This window comes from Tursiops truncatus, chromosome 18, assembly GCF_011762595.2.
Source record: "Tursiops truncatus isolate mTurTru1 chromosome 18, mTurTru1.mat.Y, whole genome shotgun sequence".
Lineage (NCBI taxonomy): Eukaryota > Metazoa > Chordata > Mammalia > Artiodactyla > Delphinidae > Tursiops > Tursiops truncatus.
The window spans coordinates 25,025,652-25,047,529 of record NC_047051.1 but is presented as its reverse complement, the minus strand read 5'-3'; the positions used below and the strand labels follow the sequence as shown (position 1 = coordinate 25,047,529).

At 38.6% G+C, this 21,878-nt stretch overlaps 1 protein-coding gene across 8 annotated transcripts in view; it reads right to left on the bottom strand.

Annotated features, from left to right (window-relative positions):
• Positions 1–21,878, bottom strand: part of MTRF1 (mitochondrial translation release factor 1) — a 69,455-nt gene that overhangs the window by 10,254 nt on the left and 37,323 nt on the right. For all 8 annotated transcript variants that reach the window (XR_004523136.2, XM_073795256.1, XM_033843872.2 and 5 more), the window contains 2 exons: positions 20,566–20,738; positions 4,845–4,962 (listed from right to left, as the gene is read on the bottom strand). Coding sequence is in view for 7 of the 8 variants with exons in the window: in XM_073795256.1 (XP_073651357.1) it covers positions 4,845–4,962; positions 20,566–20,738 (291 nt within the window). In the remaining variant the exon portion in view is untranslated. The remainder of the gene's footprint in view (positions 1–4,844; positions 4,963–20,565; positions 20,739–21,878) is intronic.

Below are 21,878 nucleotides of genomic sequence, written 5' to 3'. Positions count from 1 at the left end.
AGGCCACAACAGTGAGAGGCCCACGTACTGCAAAAAAAAAAAAAAAAAAAAACCAAAAAAAATAATAATAATAACAGAAAACAGGAAAAAGAAAAAAAGACTTTATATATAGAAACCAATAAAAAGAAACTACCCAAACTCTTTAAAAGGAAGAGTTTATAGTGAACGTTTCTTAGTTGTCTTGGTTCTAAATCTAGCTAATCAACATATCTAACTGCACATGTTTTGGTTAGTCGACTTCTGGATTTGGGTGGGTTTGACTCACTGTGTAGCCCAGTTACCAGCCCAAATCTAGCCCCGAAATGGTGACTGTTGAGACTTCAGGCTGTGTTCTTAACTTTGCAGCTACCACTCTGAAGGTCTATATCCAATCCTGCTCCCAGGTACACTAGAGATGAAAGGTACTTTCCTTTCTGCATCACAAAAACCAAAAGCACTCTTAGCTTAGGCCAGTTGCACTGATAAGGCAGTAACTATTTTGCTGGAGATTTTTAAAAGTTCTATAAAATTCTACTCTTCAAACTATGTTTTCACCCTGTCTAAATAAGCTACAATCACACCTTCTAATGACTTTAAGCAGGCTTCGCCCTTATTGGTTCAATTTTATTTCTTGACTGCTCTATTGCAGCTATGCATTTGGGCTGGGGCACCAGCTTGCTCACGTCTTCCAAGCACTTGCCTGGAGCTCTCTTAAATCAGGAATCCTTTTTTTCAGCACCCAAAGGAATATGAAAGTTTCCATTTCAAGATAACCAGACTGTCATGAGATCTGTTCCAAATTCCTCTTATTAGCTGACCCATACTGACTTTGTCTATATACCTGCACTGTTCTCATCCAGTGGCTCAAGCCAGACCTTTTCTTACTCACCAGCTCAGTAATTCCTGAGAGAACCACTTCACTATCTATTTTAATACATTTTCTGTAGAGGAGTATTTAATCGTTAAATACTCCCTCAGGAATAGAGGACTGAGGGGAGGGGTAGAATATGTTGAAACAAGGTGCTGGAGTTGTTAAAAAAAAATTATAAAAGGGCTTTGAAAAAAAGGTTTGTGGGTAAGACTTAAGTCCTCTTTAGGTCCAAGAACCACATCTAAGTGGGTAAAAAATTGGCCCAAGGTAGTCTGGCAATATAAGCATCAGTCACTTTTGCAAAGTTAGTAATTTATGGCTGACCAGGGTGTAATGTTTTTTTTTTTCTTTTTGAATAAGACACCATCTATGCTCTCAAGGTGCCTTTATTTTATTTTACTTTTTAAATTCACTTATTTATTTATTTTTATTTTTGGCTGCATCGGGTCTTAGTTGCGGCACGCGGGCTCTCTAGTTGAGGCACGTGGGTGCTCTATTTGTGGTGCATGGGCTTAGTTGCCCCCACAGCCTGTGGGATCTTAGTTCCCCAACCAGGGATCGAACCCGAGTCCCTTGCATTGGAAGGCGGATTCTTAACCACTGGACCACCAGGGATGTCCCCAGGGTGGTTTTATAATCGTCTAATGTTTTAAAGTATTTTAGTTCATTTTTTTCAGAAATTTGGTCACCTTTTACTTTGTTTTTAATTTTTAATTCATCTTAAGCTAATTATTACTGTTTATAATACAGAATACAGGGTTTAGGTAAAACACACTAAGTATTCAACAACTTGTGGATTTCTTAAGTAAATTATGGTAAGCTACAAACATTATAACTTCACTTTTGGTGAGAAAGGATATATTTATATATGCATAGAAAAGAATCTGAAAGGATATACACCAAAGATACATACCAACAATGGTTGTTGGGGATTGTTTTAGATGTTTTCTGTTATTTTGCTCATGTATATAATTCTAGGTTTTTACAGTTTCTTATAGAAGGAAAGTCAATAAAGAACTTTAGGGGCTTCCCTGGTGGTGCAGTGGTTGAGAATCCGCCTGCCAATGCAGGGGACATGGGTTCAAGTCCTGGTCCGGGAAGATCCCACATGCCATGGAGCAACTAAGCCCGTGCGCCACAACTACTGAGCCTGCTCTCTAGAGCCTGTGAGACACAACTACTGAAGCCCGCATGCCTAGAGCCCATGCTCTGCAACAAGAGAAGCCACCGTAATGAGAAGCCCACGCACCACAAAAAAGAGTAGCCCCAACTCGACACAACTAAAGAAAGCCAGTGCGCAGCAACGAAGACCCAACACAGCCAAAAATAAATAAATAAATAAATCTATAAAAAAAAAAAACAACAACTTTAGAACACACCCTCTCACCGTCCACAAAAATAAACTCAAAATGGCTTAAAGACTTAAATGTAAGACATGACAGCATAAAACTCCTAGAAGAGATCATAGGCAAAACATTCTGACATAAATCCTACCAATGTTTTCTTAGGTCAGTCTCCCAAGGCAATAGAAATAAAAGCAAAAATAAACAAATGGGATCTAATCAAACTTACAAGCGTCTATACAGCAAAGAAAACCATAAACAAGACAAAAAGACAACCCTCAGAATGGGAGAAAATATTTGTAAATGAAGAGACGGACAAGGGCTTAATTTCCAAAATATACACAGTTCATGCAACTCAGTAACAAAAAAACAAACAACCCAGTCGAAAAATGGGCAGAAGATCTAAATAGACATTTCTCTAAAGAAGACATACAGATGGCCAATAGGCAAATGAAAAGATGCCCATCATTGCTAACTATTAGAGAAATGAAAATCAAAACTACAAAAACGACCTCACACGGGTCAGAATGGCCATCATTAAAAAGTGTCTACAAATAATAAATGTCAGAGAATGTGTGGAAAAAAGGGAATCCTCCTACATTGCTGGTGGGAATGTAAGTTGGTATAGCCATTATGGAAAACAGTATGGAGGTTCCTCAGAAAAGTAAAAATAGAGTTGTCATATGACCCAGCAATCCCATTCCTGGGCATATACCCAGACAAAACTATAATTCGAAAAGATCCATGCAACCCTATGTTTATTTGCACTATTTACAATAGCCAAGACATGGAAACAACCTAAATGTCCATCAACAGATAAATGGATAAAGAAGATGTGGTGCATGTATACAATGGAATATTACTCAGCCATAAAAAGAGGGAATAATGCCATTTGCAGCAACATGGATGGACCTAGAAATTATCATACTAAGTGAAGTCAGAAACAGAAAGACAAATACCATATGATATCACTTATATGGGGAATCTAAAATACGACACAGGGCTTCCCTGGTGGCGCAGTGGTTAAGAATCCACCTGCCAATGCAGGGGACACGGGTTCGAGTCCTGGTCCGGGAAGATCCCACATGCCACGGAGCAACTAAGCCCGTGAGCCACAACTACTGAGCCTGTGCTCTAGAGCCTGCACACCACAACTACTGAAGCCCGCATGCCTAGAGCCCGTGCCCGCAACAACAGAAGCCACCGCAATGAGAAGCCCACGCACTGCAACGAAGAGTAGCCCCCACTTGCCGCAACTAGAGAAAGCCCGCACACAGCAACCAAGACCCAACGCAGCCAAAAATAAATAAATAAGATAAATAGATTTATACATAAAAAAAGAAAGCCCAGGTGATTTACAAAAAAAAAAAAAGACACAAATGAACATATCTACAAAACAGAAACAGACTGACAGACATAGAGAACAGACCTGTGGTTGCCAAGTGGGTGGTGGCGTGGGAGGAGGGAAGGATGGCGAGTGTGGGATTAGCAGATGCAACTAGTATATACAGGATGGGTAAACAACAAGGTCCTACTATATAGTACAGGGAACTATATTCAATATCCTGTGATAAGCCATAATGGAAAAGAATACGAAAAAAGAACGCATATATCTATAAATGAGTCACTTTGCTGTACAGCAGAAATTAACACATTGTAAATCAACTATACTTCAATAACATTTTTTTATAAATTGCACTGAAACAACAAGAACAGGAACACAAACTCCATCTGAAATAAAATGAGATGATGAGTGTAGTCTCCAAACACAATATATAAAGACAAAGTGGATGGATTGCTGTACACCTAAAACATTGTTAATCAGCTATACTTCAATTTCAAATTATTTATTTAATTAATTAATTAAAGAAAAAAAAGAAAAAGAGGCTGGAAGAATGGCAAATGACTCAGCAGAGAGGAGGAAGGTGAGGTCGAACCCCCTGTCGAGGGAGATGCTGACCAGAACCAAGCCCATCTGCCTGCTGAGGGCCAGACAGGCTCTGGCATTGAGGCACTAACGAGGCACCCCAGAAATCAGGGTTGACAGTCTGGGGACTAGATACAGAAAGTCTATGTAACAACGAGATCTTCAAGTCCCCTCCCTCAATCTGCAGGAAGCAGGAGGTACAGTCTTTAGAGAATTAAATAAGGAAAGTTCCAGACTTGAGTCTAAATAGGTGCAAAGGAAGGCAAGTGTGAGGCATATAACTGAATAAAAAAGGATTAAGTAAAAGTGTGCTTACTGAATGGTGAGACCTTGACCTTACTCTCAGGCGTCCTGGAGGAGGATCCTTCTTAGGAGAAAAACTACCCAAGAGAAAAGATCTACGAATGCTGACATCTGAAGAGCTCTAATAAAAAAGCTGATTAATCACCTGACTGTCCTTCAGTTGAAACTTATTAGTGGATAAGTGGCACCCATGCACTCAGCTTTTAGAACCTCACTCTTAAATAGACACAGCCAAGGAGGTTCCTTTTCCAAGCAGAAGGGAATATGAACACCTTGGGGACCTCGGACCCATGACCCCAGTGTCACCTTTAAAGGGTTTGTGCAAGGAACCAGACACAACATAAGACTCTTTCTAAATGCCAAATAGTTTTATAAGATGTGAAGAAAAGTTAAAAGTACAAAAGCAGAAGGACTAGCTTACCTGTGGGGACATGGACAAGTCTGACAGCACTATCAGTTGTATTAACATGCTGCCCTCCTGCTCCTTTGGCTCGAAATGTATCTATTCGTAAATCCTTGGGGTCCACTTTCACATCTACCTAGAACAGAAAGTACAGCATGAGTAAATTCCACACTCAACAAATACTTTAATACTAAATTGATCCCAAATCTTTCAAATAAACTGTACTATTTTGTGTTAAGTCATAGCCATTTGACTAAGAGGTGAAATAACTTAAACCTAAACTCCCTATTCCAACAGATGCTATTTTTTAAAAAAATATTTATTTATTTGGCTGCGTCGGGTCTTGGTTGAGGCTTGCAGGCTCTCTAGTTGTGGCACGTGGGCTCCAGAGCGCGCAGGCTCAGTAGTTGCGGCACGTGGGCTTAGTTGTCCCACAGCATGTGGGATCTCAGCTCCCCGGCCAGGGATTGAACCTGTGTCCCCTGCACTGGAAGGCAGATTTTGAACCACTGGACCACCAGGGAAGTCCCCAACGGATGCTATTTTTAACACTGACTTATGATGCTATGAGATCACTGAGTTATGTAATCTTTCAGAAGTTTCATCATCTATCATCCCACAAAGCTATATTAGATACAAAATATATTTAAAAAATATATATACATACATATAAAGTTGATCCTCATTATTCCCTGATTCTGTATTTGCAAATATACCTACTCGCTAGAATTTATTTGTTCCTGCAAGTCAATTATTGCAGCACTTTCACAGTCATTTGCAGACATATGCAGGGCAGCAAAAAATTCAAATTGCTCTACACATGCATGTTCTCAGCTGAGGTCCAACAAGGTGATTCTCTGCTTTCTTGTTTCAGCTCCTACAGAGATGACAGAGGATGAGGACAGGAGGGGCAGGGCAGGGCAGTGCAAGAAGCTCTGGCTCTGGGGCCAGGTGGACAGGGTTTGAATTTCAACTCTGGCACCTGTGAATGACGTGCCTCAAGACAAGTCACTTACCACTTCTGAACATCATTTTCTCTCTTGTAAAATAAAGAAAATAGAATCTACCAGGATAGGTTGTTTCTAGGATTTAGGATTATAATCTATGTGAGATATGTATATATACTTTCCCTAGAAAAAATAGTTCAGTATTCACTAAATCAGTATTCACTGTGACTTTGTAGAACATAACTACTGCGAATGAGAATCCACTGTGTGTGTATGTGTGTGCTTGTTAATGGACTGAACGGAGGCACCCCAAAAGATATGTTCTATTCTAACCACCGGAACCTTATTTGGGAAAAGGGTCTTTGCAGACACAATTGAGTTAAGATGAGATCATACTGGATTATTCAGATAGGCCCTAAATCCAATGACAAGTGTCCTTATGAAAGACACCTAGAGAAGAGAGAGGAGGAGACCATGTGAATTCGGAGCCAGAGATTGGAGTTGTACAGCTACGAGCCAAGGAACACATGGAGATACCAGAAGCTGGAAAAGACAAGGGAGGATTCTCCCCCAGAACCTCTGGAGGGAGCATGGCCCTGCCAATACCTTGATTTTGGACTTCTGACCTGTAGAACTGAGAATACATTTCTGTGGTTTTAAGTTACTAAGCTTGTGGTAATTTGTTATGACAGCCTTAGGAAATTTTCTGATATTTATACACACACACACAAATGCACAGAAATACATATCTATATATGAATACACAGATATACATATACAAATATATACAAAATATGCTGTTTTTGAGGGGAGACCTAACATTTTCTTCTACATTTATCATTTATTTCAATAAATGACAGACAGCAAGTATGACCATTCTCTTTGAAAAGTACACTAATAACAGGGTTGAGGTTAAAATCTAATATATAACTTAGTTAGTTGTTCTTTTGTTTCCTCTAAAATGAGTACTATATGGTGAAGAAAAAGATTACACAGTGCAAAGATTATACAGGCTTTGTTAAAATATGCCAGTGTTGGCTAGCATAAAATTTCAATAAACACTAAAGAGATGAAGAGTTATTTCCCATTTCTTGTGGTTACAGTATATTAAGTAGTTATACAAATATGTCGATGTTATATGTCATGTTCTCCCAAATGTTATAGAAACTACCTAATAACTTCTGGGGAATTCTGAACATAGAAACAGTGACTTATTAATATAAAAAGAATTTAAAATATCAATTAAGAGAATAAGGCCCTGTTTAGGAGAATGAAGCTTCACTAAATGAGTTTAATTTTCAAGAATATGAAGACAACAAGGGGATAGGTGAGAATGGGGTGGAAGGAATAAGGATGGAAGCAAGACAACTCTATGGTTTTGATTTCTGAACCACATAAATGCTGATAACACCAAAAATAAAAGAGAAAAGAGGAAAGAAAATTAAATCTTAAAAATTAAGTACAACCAGAAACAAATGAATCAAAATATTTACCATAATAATAACATAACCACACACAAAAACATTATTTCAGATGGTCTTTGAACATATTACTCTGACTGCTTTCTTGGTGGGTTACATTCTAAGGACAGAAATGTTAAACATTACTAAGTAGTTTACTGAAAAATTCTGAAACTATTTTATATATAGTATAATAAAGCAAAAAGTAAACATATTAAAAGTGATTAAGAAAGAAGATTTTAACTCCAAGTGGAAAGATATAAAACAAAATGCAAAAAGGTGCAGGAAAGATACTCCCTGTAAATTTGAATTGGAAGTAATAATAATAGGAACCTTTGATTTAAAATCATATGTATTTCCTAATTATATCCACTGAAGAGTCTTGATGTAATAAGCACACTTCAGTAACAATGAGCAGGCCTAGTACCCATACGTTGATTTCTGGATACATTCCCCACTAAAAAGAACCAGGTCTGACTCCAAGTCTGAGGCAGGAGAGTACAAGGTAGCCTGGGATGTCTATTATAGCAGAAAGCAAGTATGCACTCAAAGACTGATTGGGTCATTTCAAAAGGGGCTACCCTAAAAAGGCTACTATGGGCCAAAATGGGACAATTTAAACATTAAAAACAATAGCGACTGCCCAGCCTCAGCAATCACACAAGAAAAAGTAATAAAAGGAATCCAATTGAAAAGGAAGAAGTAAAACTGTCACTGTTTGCAGATGACATGATAATATACATAGAAAATCCTAAAGACAGCACCAGAAAACTTCTAGGGCTCATCAATGAATCTGGTGAAGTTGTAGGATACAAAACTAATATACATAAATATGTTGCATTTCTATACACTAACAACAAACTATCAGAAAGAGAAATTAAGACAACAACCCCATTTACAATAGCATCAAAAAGAATAGAATACCTAGGAATAAACCTACCTAAGGAGGTAAAAGACCTGTAACTCAGAAAACAACAAGACACTGATGAAAGAACCTGAAGATGATACAGATGGAAAAACATACTGTGTTCATAGATTGGAAGAATTTTATGTTAAAATGACCATACTACCCAAGGCAACCTACAGACTCAATGAAATCCCTATCTTTTCACAGAACTAGAACAAATAATTTTAAAATTTGTGTGGAAACTCAAGAAACCCCACATAGCCAAAACAATCTGAGAAAGAAGAACAGAGCTGGAGCTATCACACTCCCTAACCTCAGATTGCACCACAAAGCTACAGTAATCAAAACAGTATGGTACTAGCACAAAAACAGATACACAGATCAATGAAACAGAATAATGAGCCCAGAAGTAAACCCAAACACTTATGGTCAATTAATGTGCAACAAAGGAGGCAAGAATATACAATGGGGAAAAGACACCCTATTCAATAAGTGGTCCTGGGAAAACTGGACAGCTACATGTAAAGGAGTGAAATTAGAACATTTTCTCATTCCATATACAAAAATAAACTCAAAATGAATTTAAGACCTAAGTGTAAGACCATAAAACTCCTAGAAGAAAATATAGGCAGAACACTCTTTGACATAAATTGTAGCAATATTTTTTGGATATGTCTCCTAAAAGAAACAAAAACAAAAATAAACAAATGGGACCTAATCAAACTTAAATGCTTTTGCACAGCATAGGAAAAAATAGGTAAACAAAAAGACAACCTACTGAATGGGAGAAAATACTTGCTAATGATATGATGATAAGGGGTTAATATATAAAATATATAAACAGTTCATGTAACTCAACATTAAAAAAACCAAACAACCCAGTCAAAAAATAGGCAGAAGACGTGAACAGACATTTTTCCAAAGAAGACATTCAGATGGCCAACAAGCACAGGACAAGAAGCTCAACATTACTAATCAGAGAAATTCATATCAAAACCACAGTGAGATATCACCTCACACCTGTCAGAATGGGTATCATCAGAAAGACCACAAACAACAAGTATCAGTGGGGATGTGAAGAAATGGGAACCCTTATACACTTTAGGAATGTAAATTGGTGCAGCCACTGTGGAAAACAGTATGGAGGCTCCTCAAAAAACTAAAAACAGAACTACCATACAATCCAGCAATTCCACTCCTGGGGTGTATATCCAATAAAACACGAAAACATTAATTCGAAAAGATATATGCACCATGGTGTTCACAGCAGCATTATTTACAATTGCCAAGGTATGGAAGCAACCTAAGTGTCCATCAACAGATGAATGGATAAAGAAGATGTGGTATATATATGCAATGGCATATTACTCAGCCATAAAAAATAATGAAATTTTACCATTTGCAATAACATGGATGTATGTGGAGGGTACTGTGCTTAGTGAAATTAGTCAGACAAAGACAAATACTGTATGATATCACTTATATGTGGAATCTAAAAAATAAAACAAACTAGTGAATATAGCAAAAAAGAAATAGACTCATAGATACACAGAACAAACCAGTGGTTACCAGTGGGGAGAGGGAAGGGGAGAGGGGAAGAATAGAGGTAGGGGAGTAAGATGTACAGTAAATGTACATTTATAAAATAAATGAGCCACAAGGATATATTGTACAGCACAAAGGAACATAGCCAATATCTTATAAAAACTATAAAACTTAAAAAAATTGTGAATCACTATGTTGTACACCTGAAACTAATAGAGTATTGTAAATCGACTATACCTCAATTTAATAAGAAAGAAAAACAATAGTGATTATAACTCATTGAATTTAAAAAATCCATAGGTCTATAATGAGGTCAATATATGAAATTCAATATATGAGTTTATAATGAGGTAAAATAAAAGAGAAAGAGAGGAGGAGCTTCAAGATGGCAGAAGAGTAAGACACAGAGATCACCTTCCTCTCGACAAATACATCAGAAATACATCTACATGTGGAACACCTCCTACAGAACACCTACCGACGCTGGCAGATGACCTCAGACCTCCCAAAAGGCAAGAAACTTCCCATGTACCTGGGTAGCATAAAAGAAAAAAGAAAAAACAGACAAAGAATAGGGACGGGACCTGCACCAGTGGGAGGGAGCTGTGAAGGAGGAAAGGTTTCCACACACTAGGAAGCCCCTTAGCGGGCAGAGACTGTGGGTGGCCGAGGGGGGAAGCTTCAGAGCCAAGGAGGAGAGCGCAGCAACAGGGGTGCGGAGGGCAAAGCGGTGAGATTCCCGCACAGAGGATCGGTGCCGACCGGCACTCACCAGCCTGAGAGGCTTGTCTGCTCATCCGCCAGGGCGGGTGGGGGCTGGGAGCTGAGGCTCGGGCTTCAGAGGTCGGATCCCCCAGAGAGGACTGGGGTTGGCTGCGTGAACAGAGCCTGAAGGGGGCTAGTCCGCAACAGCTAGCCGGGAGGGAGTCCGGGAAAAAGTCTGGAGCTGCCAAAGAGGCAAGTGACTTTTTCTTGCTCCTTTGTTTCCTGGTGCGCGAGAAGAGAGGATTAAGAGCGCCGCTTAAAGGAGCTCCAGAGACGGGTGCAAGCCGCGGTTATCAGCACGGACCCCAGAGACGGGCATGAGACGCTAAGGCTGCTGCTGCGGCCACGAAGAAGCCTGTGTGCAAGCACAGGTCACTGTCCACATCTCCCCTCCCGGGAGCCTGTGCAGCCCGCCACTGCCAGGGTCCTGTGATCCAGGGACACCTTCCCCAGGAGAACACACGGCGTGCCTCAGGCTGGTGCAACGTCATGCTGGCCTCTGCCGCCTCAGGCTCGCCCCACATCCGAACCCCTCCCTCCCCCACCCCGGCCCTCGCCTGAATGAGCCAGACACCCCGAATCAGCTGCTCCTTTAACCCCATCCTGTCTGGGCGGGGAACAGACGCCCTCAGGTGACCTACAGGGAGAGGCGGGTCCAGATCCAAAGCTGAATCCTGGGAGCTGTGCGAACAAAGAAGAGAAAGGGAAATCTCTCCCAGCAGCCTCAGGAGCAGCGGATTAAATCTCCACAATCAACTTCATGTACCCTGCATCTGTGGAATACCTGAATAGACAACGAATCATACCAAATTGAGGAGGTGGACTTTGGGAGCAATGATATATATATATATTTTCCCCTTTTTCTCTTTTTGTAAGTGTGTATGTGTATGCGTCTGTGTGTGATTTTGTCTGTATAGCTTTGCTTTTACCGTTTGTCCTAGGGTTCTGTCTGTCGTTTTTTTTTATTACTTAAAAAATATTTTTTCTTAAAAATTATTTTTTATTTTAATAACTTTATTTTACTTTATTTTATCTAATTTTATCTTCTTTCTTTCTTTTTTTTCTCCCTTTTATTCTGAGCCGTGTGGAGGACAGGCTCTTGGTGCCCCAGCCAGGCATCAGGGCTGTGCCACTGAGGTGGGAGAGCCAAGTTCAGGACACTGGTGCACAAGAGACCTCCCAGCTCCACATAATATCAAATGGCAAAATTCTCTCAGAGATCTCCATCTCAACGCTAAGACCCAGCTCCACTCAACGACCAGCAAGTTACACTGCAAGACACCCTAGGACAAACAACTAGCAAGACAGGAACACAACCCCATCCATTAGCACACATGCTGCCTAAAATCATATTAAAGCCACAGACACCCCAAAACACACCACCAGACATGGACCTGCCCACCAGAAAGACAAGATCCAGCCTCATCCACCAGAACACAGGCACTAGTCCCCTCCACCAGGAAGCCTACACAACCCACTGAACCAACCTTAGCCACTGGGGACAGATACCAAAAAAAAAAGGGAACTACGAATCTGCAGCCTGCAGAAAGGAGACCCCAAACACAGTAAGTTTAACAAAATGAGAAGACAGAGAAACACACAGCAGATGAAGGAGCAAGGCAAAAACCCACCAGACCTAACAAGTGAAGAGGAAATAGGCAGTCTACCTGAAAAAGAATTCAGAATAATGATACTAAAGATGATCCAAAATCTTGGAAATAGAATGGAGAAAATACAAGAAACGTTTAACAACGACCTAGAAGAACTAAAGAGCAAACAGAGATGAACAACACAATAAATGAAATTAAAAATTCTCTAGAAGGGATCAATAGCAGAATAACAGAGGCAGAAGAACAGATAAGTGACCTGGCAGATAAAAGAGTGGAAATAACTACAGCAGAGCAGAAGAAAGAAGAAAGAATGAAAAGTACTGACAGTCTCAGAGACCTCTGGGACAACATTAAACGTACCAATATTCGAATTACAGGGGTCCCAGAAGAAGAAGAGAAAAAGAAAGGGACTGAGAAAATATTTGAAGAGATTATAGTTGAAAACTTCCCTAATATGGGAAAGGAAATAGGTACGTCCAGGAAACACAGAGAGTCCCATACAGGATAAATCCAAGGAGAAACATGCCAAGACACATATTAATCAAACTATCAAAAATTAAATACAAAGAACAAATATTAAAAGCAGAAAGGGAAAAACAAGTAACACATAAGGGAATCCCCATAATCCCTGCAAGCCAGAAGGGAGTGGCAGGACATATTTAAAGTGATGAAAGAGAAAAACCTACAACCAAGATTACTCTACCCAGCAAGGATGTCATTTAGATTTGACGGAGAAATCAAAGCTTTACAGACAAGCAAAGGCTAAGAGAATTCAGCACCACCAAACCAGCTTTACAACAAATGCTAAAGGAACTTCTCTAGGCAGGAAACACAAGAGAAGGAAAAGACCTACAATAATAAATCTAAAACAATTAAGAAAATGGTAATAAGAACATACATATCGATAATTACCTTAAAAGTAAATGGATTAAATGCTCCAACCAAAAAACACAGACTAGCTGAATGGATACAAAAACAAGACCCATATATATGCTGTCTACAAGAGACCCACTTCAGACCTAGGGACACATACAGACTGAAAGTGAGGGGATGGAAAAAGATATTCCATGAAAATGGAAATCAAAAGAAAGCTGGAGTACCAATTCTCATATCAGACAAAACACACTTTAAAACAAAGACTATTACAAGAGACAAAGAAGGACACTACGTAATGATCAAGGGATCAATCCAAGAAGATATAACAACTGTAAGTATTTATGCACCCAACATAGGAGCACCTCAATACATAAGGCAAATACTAACAGCCATAAAAGGGGAAATCGACACTAACACAATCATAGGAGGGGACTTTAACACCCCACTTTCACCAATGGACAGATCATCCAAAATGAAAATAAATAAGGAAACACAAGCTTTAAATGATACATTAAACAAGATGCACGTAATTGATATTTATAGAACATTCCATCCAAAAACAACAGAATACACATTCTTCTCAAGTGCTCATGGAACATTCTCCAGGATAGATCATATCTTGGGTCACAAATCAAGGCTCAGTAAATTTAAGAAAATTGAAATGATATCAGGTATCTTTTCTGACCACAATGCTATGAGACTAGATATCAATTACAGGAAAAAATCTGTAAGAAATACAAACACATGGAGGGTAAACAACACACTACTTAATAACTAAGAGATCACTGAAGAAATCAAAGAGGAAATCAGAAAATACCTTGAAACAAATGACAATGAAAACACAACGACCCAAAACCTATGGGATGCAGCAAAAGCAGTTCTAAGAGGGAAGTTTATAGCTATACAAGCTTACCTTAAGAAACAAGAAACAGTCCCTCCCATCAAGCCTCTTATGTAGCCTCATTTACCAGAGGGCAGAGAGCAGAAGCAAGTAGAACTACAATCCTACAGCCTGTGGAACAAAAACCACATTCACAGAAAGATACACAAGATGAAAAGGCAGAGGGCTATGTACCAGATGAAGGAACAAGATAAAACCCCAGAAAAACAACTAAATGAAGTGGAGATAGACAACCTTCCAGAAAAAGAGTTCAGAATAATGATAGTGAAGATGATCCAGAACCTCGGAAAAAGAATGGAGGCACAGATCGAGAAGATGTAAGAAATGTCTAACAAAGACCTAGAAGAATTAAACAACAAACAAACAGAGATGAACAATACAATAACTGGAATGAAAACTACACTAGAAGGAATCAATAGCAGAATAACTGAGGCAGAAGAACGGATAAGTGACCTGGAAGACAGAATGGTGGAATTCACTGCTGCGGTACAGAATAAAGAAAAAAGAATGAAGACAGCCTAAGAGACCTCTGGGACAACATTAAACGCAACAACATTTGCATTATAGGGGTCCCAGAAGGAGAAGAGAGAGAGATAGGACCAGAGAAAATATCTGAAGAGATTATAGTCGAAAATTTCCCGAACATGGGAAAGGAAATAGCCACCCAAGTCCAGGAAGTGCAGCGAGTCCCATACAGGACAAACCCAAGGAGAAACACACCGAGACACATAGTAATCAAATTGGCAAAAATTAAAGACAAAGAAAAGTTATCAAAAGCAGCAAGGGAAAAATGAAAAATAACATACAAGGGAACTCCCATAAGGTTAACAGCTGAAATCTCAGCAGAAACTCTACAAGCCAGAAGGAAGTGGCATGATATACTTAAAGTGATGAAAGGGAAGAACCTACAACCAAGATTACTCTACCCGGCAAGGATCTCATTCAGATTCGATGGAGAAATCAAAAGCTTTACAGACAAGCAAAGGCTAAGAGAATTCAGCACCACCAAACCAACTCTACAACAAATGCTAAAGGAACTTCTCTAAGTGGGAAACACAAGAGAAGAAAAGGACCTGCCAAAAAAAAAAACCCAAAACAATTATGAAAATGATTATAGGAACATACAAATTGATAATTACCTTAAACGTGAATGGATTAAATGCTCCAACCAAAAGACAAAGGCGTGCTGAATGGATACAAAAACAAGATCCATATATATGCTGTCTACAAGAGACCCACATCAGACCTAGGGACACACACAGACTGAAAGTGAGGGGATGGAAAAAGATATTCCATGCAAATGGAAATCAAAAGTAAGCTGGAGTAGCTATACTCATATCAGATAAAGTAGACTTTAAAATAAAGAATGTTACAAGAGACAAGGAAGGGCACTACCTAATAATCAAGGGATCAATCCAAGAAGAAGATATAACGCTTATAAATATATATGCACCCAACATAGGAGCACCTCAATACATAAGAAAACTGCTAACAGCTATAAAAGAGGAAATCGACAGTAACACAATAATAGCAGGGGACTTTAACACCTCAATTACACCAATGGACAGATCATCCAAAATTAAAAAAAATAAGGAAACAGAAGCTTTAAATGACACAATAGACCAGATAGATTTAATTGATATTTATAGGACATTCCATCCAAAAACAGCAGATTACGCTTTCTTCTCAAGTGCGCACAGAACATTCTCCAGGATAGATCACATCTTGGGTCACAAATCAAGCCTCAGTAAATTTAAGAAAACTGAAATCATATCAAGCATTTTTTCTGACCACAACGCTATGAGATTAGAAATGAATTACAGGCAAAAATATGTAAAAAACACAAACACATGGAGGCTAAACGTTACTAAATAACCAAAAGATCACTGAAGAAATCAAAGAGGAAATCAAAAAATACCTAGAGACAAATGAAAATGAAAAAACGACAATCCAAAACCTATGGGATGCAGCAAAAGCAGTTCTAAGAGGGAAGTCTATAGCTATACATGCCTACCTCAAGAAACAAGAAAAATCTCAAGTAAACAATCTAAACTTATACCTAAAGGAACTAGAGAAAAAAGAACAAAACCCAAAATTAGCAGAAGTAAAGAAATCAGAAAGTTCAGAGCAGAAATAAATGAAATAGAAACAAAGAAAACAATAAGATCAATAAAACTAAAAGCTGGTTCTTTGAGAAGATAAACAAAATTGATAAACCATTAGGCAGACTCATCAAGAAAAAGAGGGAGAGGACTCAAATCAATAAAATTAGAAATGAAAAAGGAGAAGTTAAAACAGACACCGCAGAAATACAAAGCATCCTAAGAGACTACTACAAGCAACTCTATGCCAATAAAAGGGACAACCTGGAAGAAATGGACAAATTCTTAGAAAGGTATAACCTTCCAAGACTGAACCAGGAAGAAACAGAAAATATGAACAGACCAATCACAGGTAATGAAATTGAAACTGTGATTAAAAATCTTCCAAAAAACAAATGTCCAGGACCAGATGGCTTCACAGGTGAATTCTATCAAACATTTAGAGAAGAGCTAACATCCATCCTTCTCAAACTCTTCCAAAAAATTGCAGAGGAAGGAACACTCCCAAACTCATTTTATGAGGCCACCATCACCCTCATAGGATCATACACCATGATCAAGTGGTATTTTTGCCAGGGATGCAAGGATTCTTCAATATATGCAAATCAGTCAATGTGATACATCATACTAACAAATTGAAGAATAAAAACCATATGATCAAAAAAACCCAAAAAAACCCCATATGATCAACTCAGTAGATGCAGAAAAAGCTTTCGACAAAATTCAACACCCATTTATGATAAAAACTCTCCAGAAAGTGGGCATAGAGGGAACCTACCTCAACATAATAAAGGCCATATATGACAAACCCACAGCAAACATCATTCTCAATGGTGAAAAACTGAAAGCATTTCCTCTAAGATCAGGAACGAGACAAGGATGTCCACTCTCACCACTATTATTCAACATAGTTTTGGAAGTCCTAGCCACGGCAATCAGAGAAGAAAAAGAAATAAAAGGAATACAAATTGGTAAAGAAGATGTAAAACTGTCACTGTTTGCAGATGACGTGATACTATACATAGAGAATCCTAAAGATGCCACCAGAAAATTACTAGAGCTAATCAATGAATTTGGGAAAGTTGCAGGATACAAAATTAATGCACAGAAATCTCTTGTATTCCTGTACACTAATAATGAAAAATCTGAAAGAGAAATTATGGAAACACTCCCATTTACTAATGCAACAAAAAGAATAAAATACCTAGGAATAAACCTATCTAGGGCAACAAAAGACCTATATGCAGAAAACTATAAGACACTGATGAAAGAAATTAAAGTTGATACCAACAGATGGAGAGATATACCATGTTCTTCGATTGGAAGAATCAATACTGTGAAAATGACTATACTACCCAAAGTAATCTACACATTCAATGTAATCGCTATCAAATTACCAATGGCATTTTTTACAGAACTAGAACAAATCATCTCAAAATTTGCATGGAGACACAAAAGACCCCAGATAGCCAAAGCAGTCTTGAGGGAAAAAAACGCAGCTGGAGGAATCAGACTCCCTGACTTCAGACTATACTACAAAGCTACAGTAATCAAGACAATATGGTACTGGCACAAAAACAGAAACATAGATCAATGGAACAAGGTAGAAAGCCCAGAGATAAACCCATGCACCTATGGTCAACTAATCTATGATAAAGGAGGCAAAGATATACAATGGAGAAAAGACAGTCTCTTCAATATGTGGTGCTGGGAAAACTGGACAGCTACATGTAAAAGAATGAAATTAGAACACTCCCTAACACCATACACAAAAATAAACTCAAAATGGATTCAAGACCTAAATGTAAGACCGGACACTATCAAACTCTTAGAGGAAAGCATAGGAAGAACACTCTTTGACATAAGTCACAGCAAGATCTTTTTTGATCCACCTCCTAGAGTAATGGAAATAAAAACAAGAATAAACAAATGGGACCTAATGAAACTTCAAAGCTTTTGCACAGAAAAGGAAACTATAAACAAGACAAAAAGACAGCCCTCAGAATGGGAGAAAATATTTGCAAACAAATCAACGGACAAAGGATTAACCTCCAAAATATATAAACAGCTCATGCAGCTCAATATTAAACAAACAACCCAATCCAAAAATGGGCAGAATACCTAAATAGACATTTCTCCAAAGAAGATATACAGATTGCCAACAAACACATGAAAAGAATGCTCAACATCACTAAATATTAGAGAAATGCAAATCAAAACTACAATGAGATACCATCTCACACCGGTCAGAATGGTCATCATCAAAAAATATACAAACAATAAATGCTGGAGAGGGTGTGGAGAAAAGGGAACCCTCTTGCACTGTTGGTGGGAATGTAAATTGATACAGCCACTATGGAGAACAGTATGGAGGTTCCTTAAAATACTAAAAATAGAACTACCATACGACCCAGCAATCCCACTACTGGGCATATACCCGGAGGAAACCATAATTCAAAAAGAGTCATGTACCAAAATGTTCATTGCAGCTCTATTTACAATAGCCAGGACATGGAAGCAACCTAAGTGTCCATCAACAGATGAATAGATAAAGAAGATGTGGCACATATATAGAATGGAATATTACTCAGCCATAAAAAGGAACGAAACTGAGTTATTTGTAGTGAGGTGGATGGACCTAGAGTCTGTCATACAGAGTGAAGTAAGTCAGAAAGAGAAAAACAAATAGTGTATGCTAACACATATATATGTAATCTAAAAAAAAGAAAATAGAAGAACCTAGGGGCAGGACAGGAAAAAAGATGCAGACCTACTAGAGAATGGACTTGAGGATACGGGGAGGGGGAAGGGTAAGCTGGGACAAAGTGAGAGAGTGGCATGGACATATATACACTGCCAAACGTAAAATAGATCGCTAGTGGGAAGCAGCCACATAGCACAGGGAGATCAGCTCGCTGCTTTCTGGCCACCTGGAGGGGTGGGATAGGGAGGGTGGGAGGGAGGGAGATGCAAGAGGGAAGAGATATGGGGACATATGTATATGTATAACTGATTCACTTTGTTATAAAGCAGAAACTGACACACCATTGTAAAGCAGTTATACTCTATTAAAGATGTTAAAAACAACAAAAAAAGAAAGAGAGCAAGAAGAAAGGAGGAGAGAAGGTAGTGGGGAGGAATGTTCCTTACAGAAAAGAATGCCAGGTAATACATGTAGAAGGAATGGTAGAATTAGAAAATCACCATTTTGCAATCCCAAACTAAATAACTAATTCAGGCAAAGATCACTAATGGATGTTAAAACCATGGAAGAAAAGTTGTTGGGAATAGGACATATTACCCTAGAGATTACTTAGTAATTACAAAGGGAAAAATACACTTTCATAATGGAGATATTTTTGTGGTCACCATCTTAACTAAATGCTCAAACCAGTCCTCACTAAGAGTGGGACAATATGATATTCTATGCCTTCTGCTAAGTTGCAACATGAATATAACTACACCTGAAAAGTATTCTTGCTCAAAATGTATAACCTGAATAGAATGGAACATTTAAATATAACTTTCAATACAACATAGGACATAAAGGAACAATTTAAAGAATACTATGAGGAAACAATCAGATGAATGCAGATGTGGAACATTCTATAAGGCAAATGGTTTAGACTCTTCAAAAAGTCAATGTCATTAAAAGAAAAAAAAAAAGAAAGGTTGGGAGACTGGTTCCAGACTTAAAGAGATATAACAACCAACTGCAATAAGTGAAATTTGACGGGATCCTGGTTAAAAAAATTGCTGTAAAAATAAATTGTGATATTGTGATTTATAATAATATATATTTGTCCAGTTCTCACCCTAAGCCCCTTTCAACCACACTTGAGTTTATGTTAATGAGGTGATATTTGGAAAGCCTCTAGATAACCACAGGACAGGGGCTGACCCTAGGGGAACCAACCACATGATTAGAGGGTTGGAACTTTCATCTCCACTGCACTCCCAACCTCCAGGGAGCAGAATCCCCAAAGCCCGATGATTTAACCAAACATGTCTATGTATGGAAGCCTCCATAAAAATCCCCAAAGCACAGGGTTCAGAGAGCTGCCAGGGCTGATGAACACATGAAGCTGCTGGAAGGGTAGCGAGCCTGGAGAGGGTACAGAAGCTCTGCACCTCTTCCCACATACTTTGTCCTATGCACTTCTTCCATCTGTCTATTCCTGAGTTGTATCTTTTGTAATTAGCCAGTAGTCTAGTAAGTAAGCTGTTTTCCTGAGTTCTGTAAGCCACTTTAGTATTATTTAACCTAAGGAGGGGGTCATGGGAACATCCAGATGGATAACCAGTTGATCAGAAACACAGAAGACAACCAGGCCTTGTGATTGGCCTCTGAAGCAGAAGGGTAGGCTCTCTTGTGGGACTGAGTCTAGCCTGTAGGATCTGACGCCATCTCCAGGTAGATGGGGTCAGAACTGAGTTGAACTGTAGGACGACCACATGCTGTCCACAGAGAACTGAAGAAGTACTTCGTCGGGAGGTAATGAACTCCATACATTTGGAGTGCAGAAGTACTCTGTGAGTATACAGAACACACAGGACTTTTTCTTAGACAATAAAATTCTGGTTGATCTTCATAGATAATGGTATAGCGTTTAGGTAGGAGGTTACCTCATCTGGTTGAGGGAGGACAATAACCGACATCGTTCCCGTGTGAATACGCTGCATCCTTGACGACAGGCCCACCTCCGGAATTCGCTGAACTCGGTGAATCCCACCTTCATACTTCAAATGCTTATAGACATTGTCACCGGAAATTCGGGCAGCTGCATGATGTAGCCCACCTATGAAAAAATGTTCCAGCAATATTAATGAATTCTACTTTGAAAGGGATCAGGATCTTAGATGCCCTTAATGTAAGGCCTGGATGTGAGCATAGAGCCTGACATGAGAACATAAGGTAGGTACAAAACTATATTTTCCCAATGTTAGTGAATTAATATATAAAAGGAAACATACCAAAATATTATTTATGGTTACCTCTGGAGAATAGAATAACAGCATGTTTTTCATTTTACTTTCTATATTTTTGTTGCTAAGTTTTATATAATGAACAAATTTCACTTTTACAAAAATGGTATTAGAAAAAAAGAATAGTGGGGTGTTTTCTACATTGAACTATACCATGCAGTCTTAGGCTGACTTGGTGCCATATATAAAAGACTGTTCAGTAACATAGTAATTTGATAACGATGAATAATTCTATAGGTTCTCTCAAGTTCTCAAGAATCGATTGAAATTTAGCTCTTGCTTATCTGTGGAGTGGGAAGATAAGCACAAAAAAATCTTAATGCCTAAGCTAGTTTCTTATTGACTATGTTTTGAAAAAATGTTTTTATTACAAAATAATATACATGGGAAACCACATGAATGAAATGTATAGTTCAAGATCAAGAAAAAGAACTTTGTTGGACTTCTTTGGCGGTCCAGAGGTTAAGACTCGGCACTTCCACTGCAGGGGGCACAGGTTCGATCCCTGATCAGGGAATTAAGATCCCACATGCCGCGCAGCACAGCCACAAAAAAAAAAAAAGAAAAGAATTTTGTCAGGCACCCCCAAAGCCCTCTCACATGCCCCTTCCTAGTTACAATCCCCTCCCCTTCTCATGAATAACCATTATCCTTCTATTCCCTTCTTTATTATAATTTTATTACCTAATGTGCTGCCCTAGCTACTACAGTTTAGTCTTTTTTTTTTTTAAGATTTTGTAACATCTTTATTGGGGTATAATTGCTTTACAATGGTGTGTTAGTTTCTTACAGTTTAGTCTTGTCCATTTAAAAATTTTGATATGTCTTTCAAACCTCTCAGTCTGTAAGTTCGTCATCCATCTCTTTTGTTTACTTCATATTATCTGTTGAGGAACTAGGGCTATTGATAGACAGAAATTTCCCACGTTCTGTTCTTTTTTTAAATTATTTTT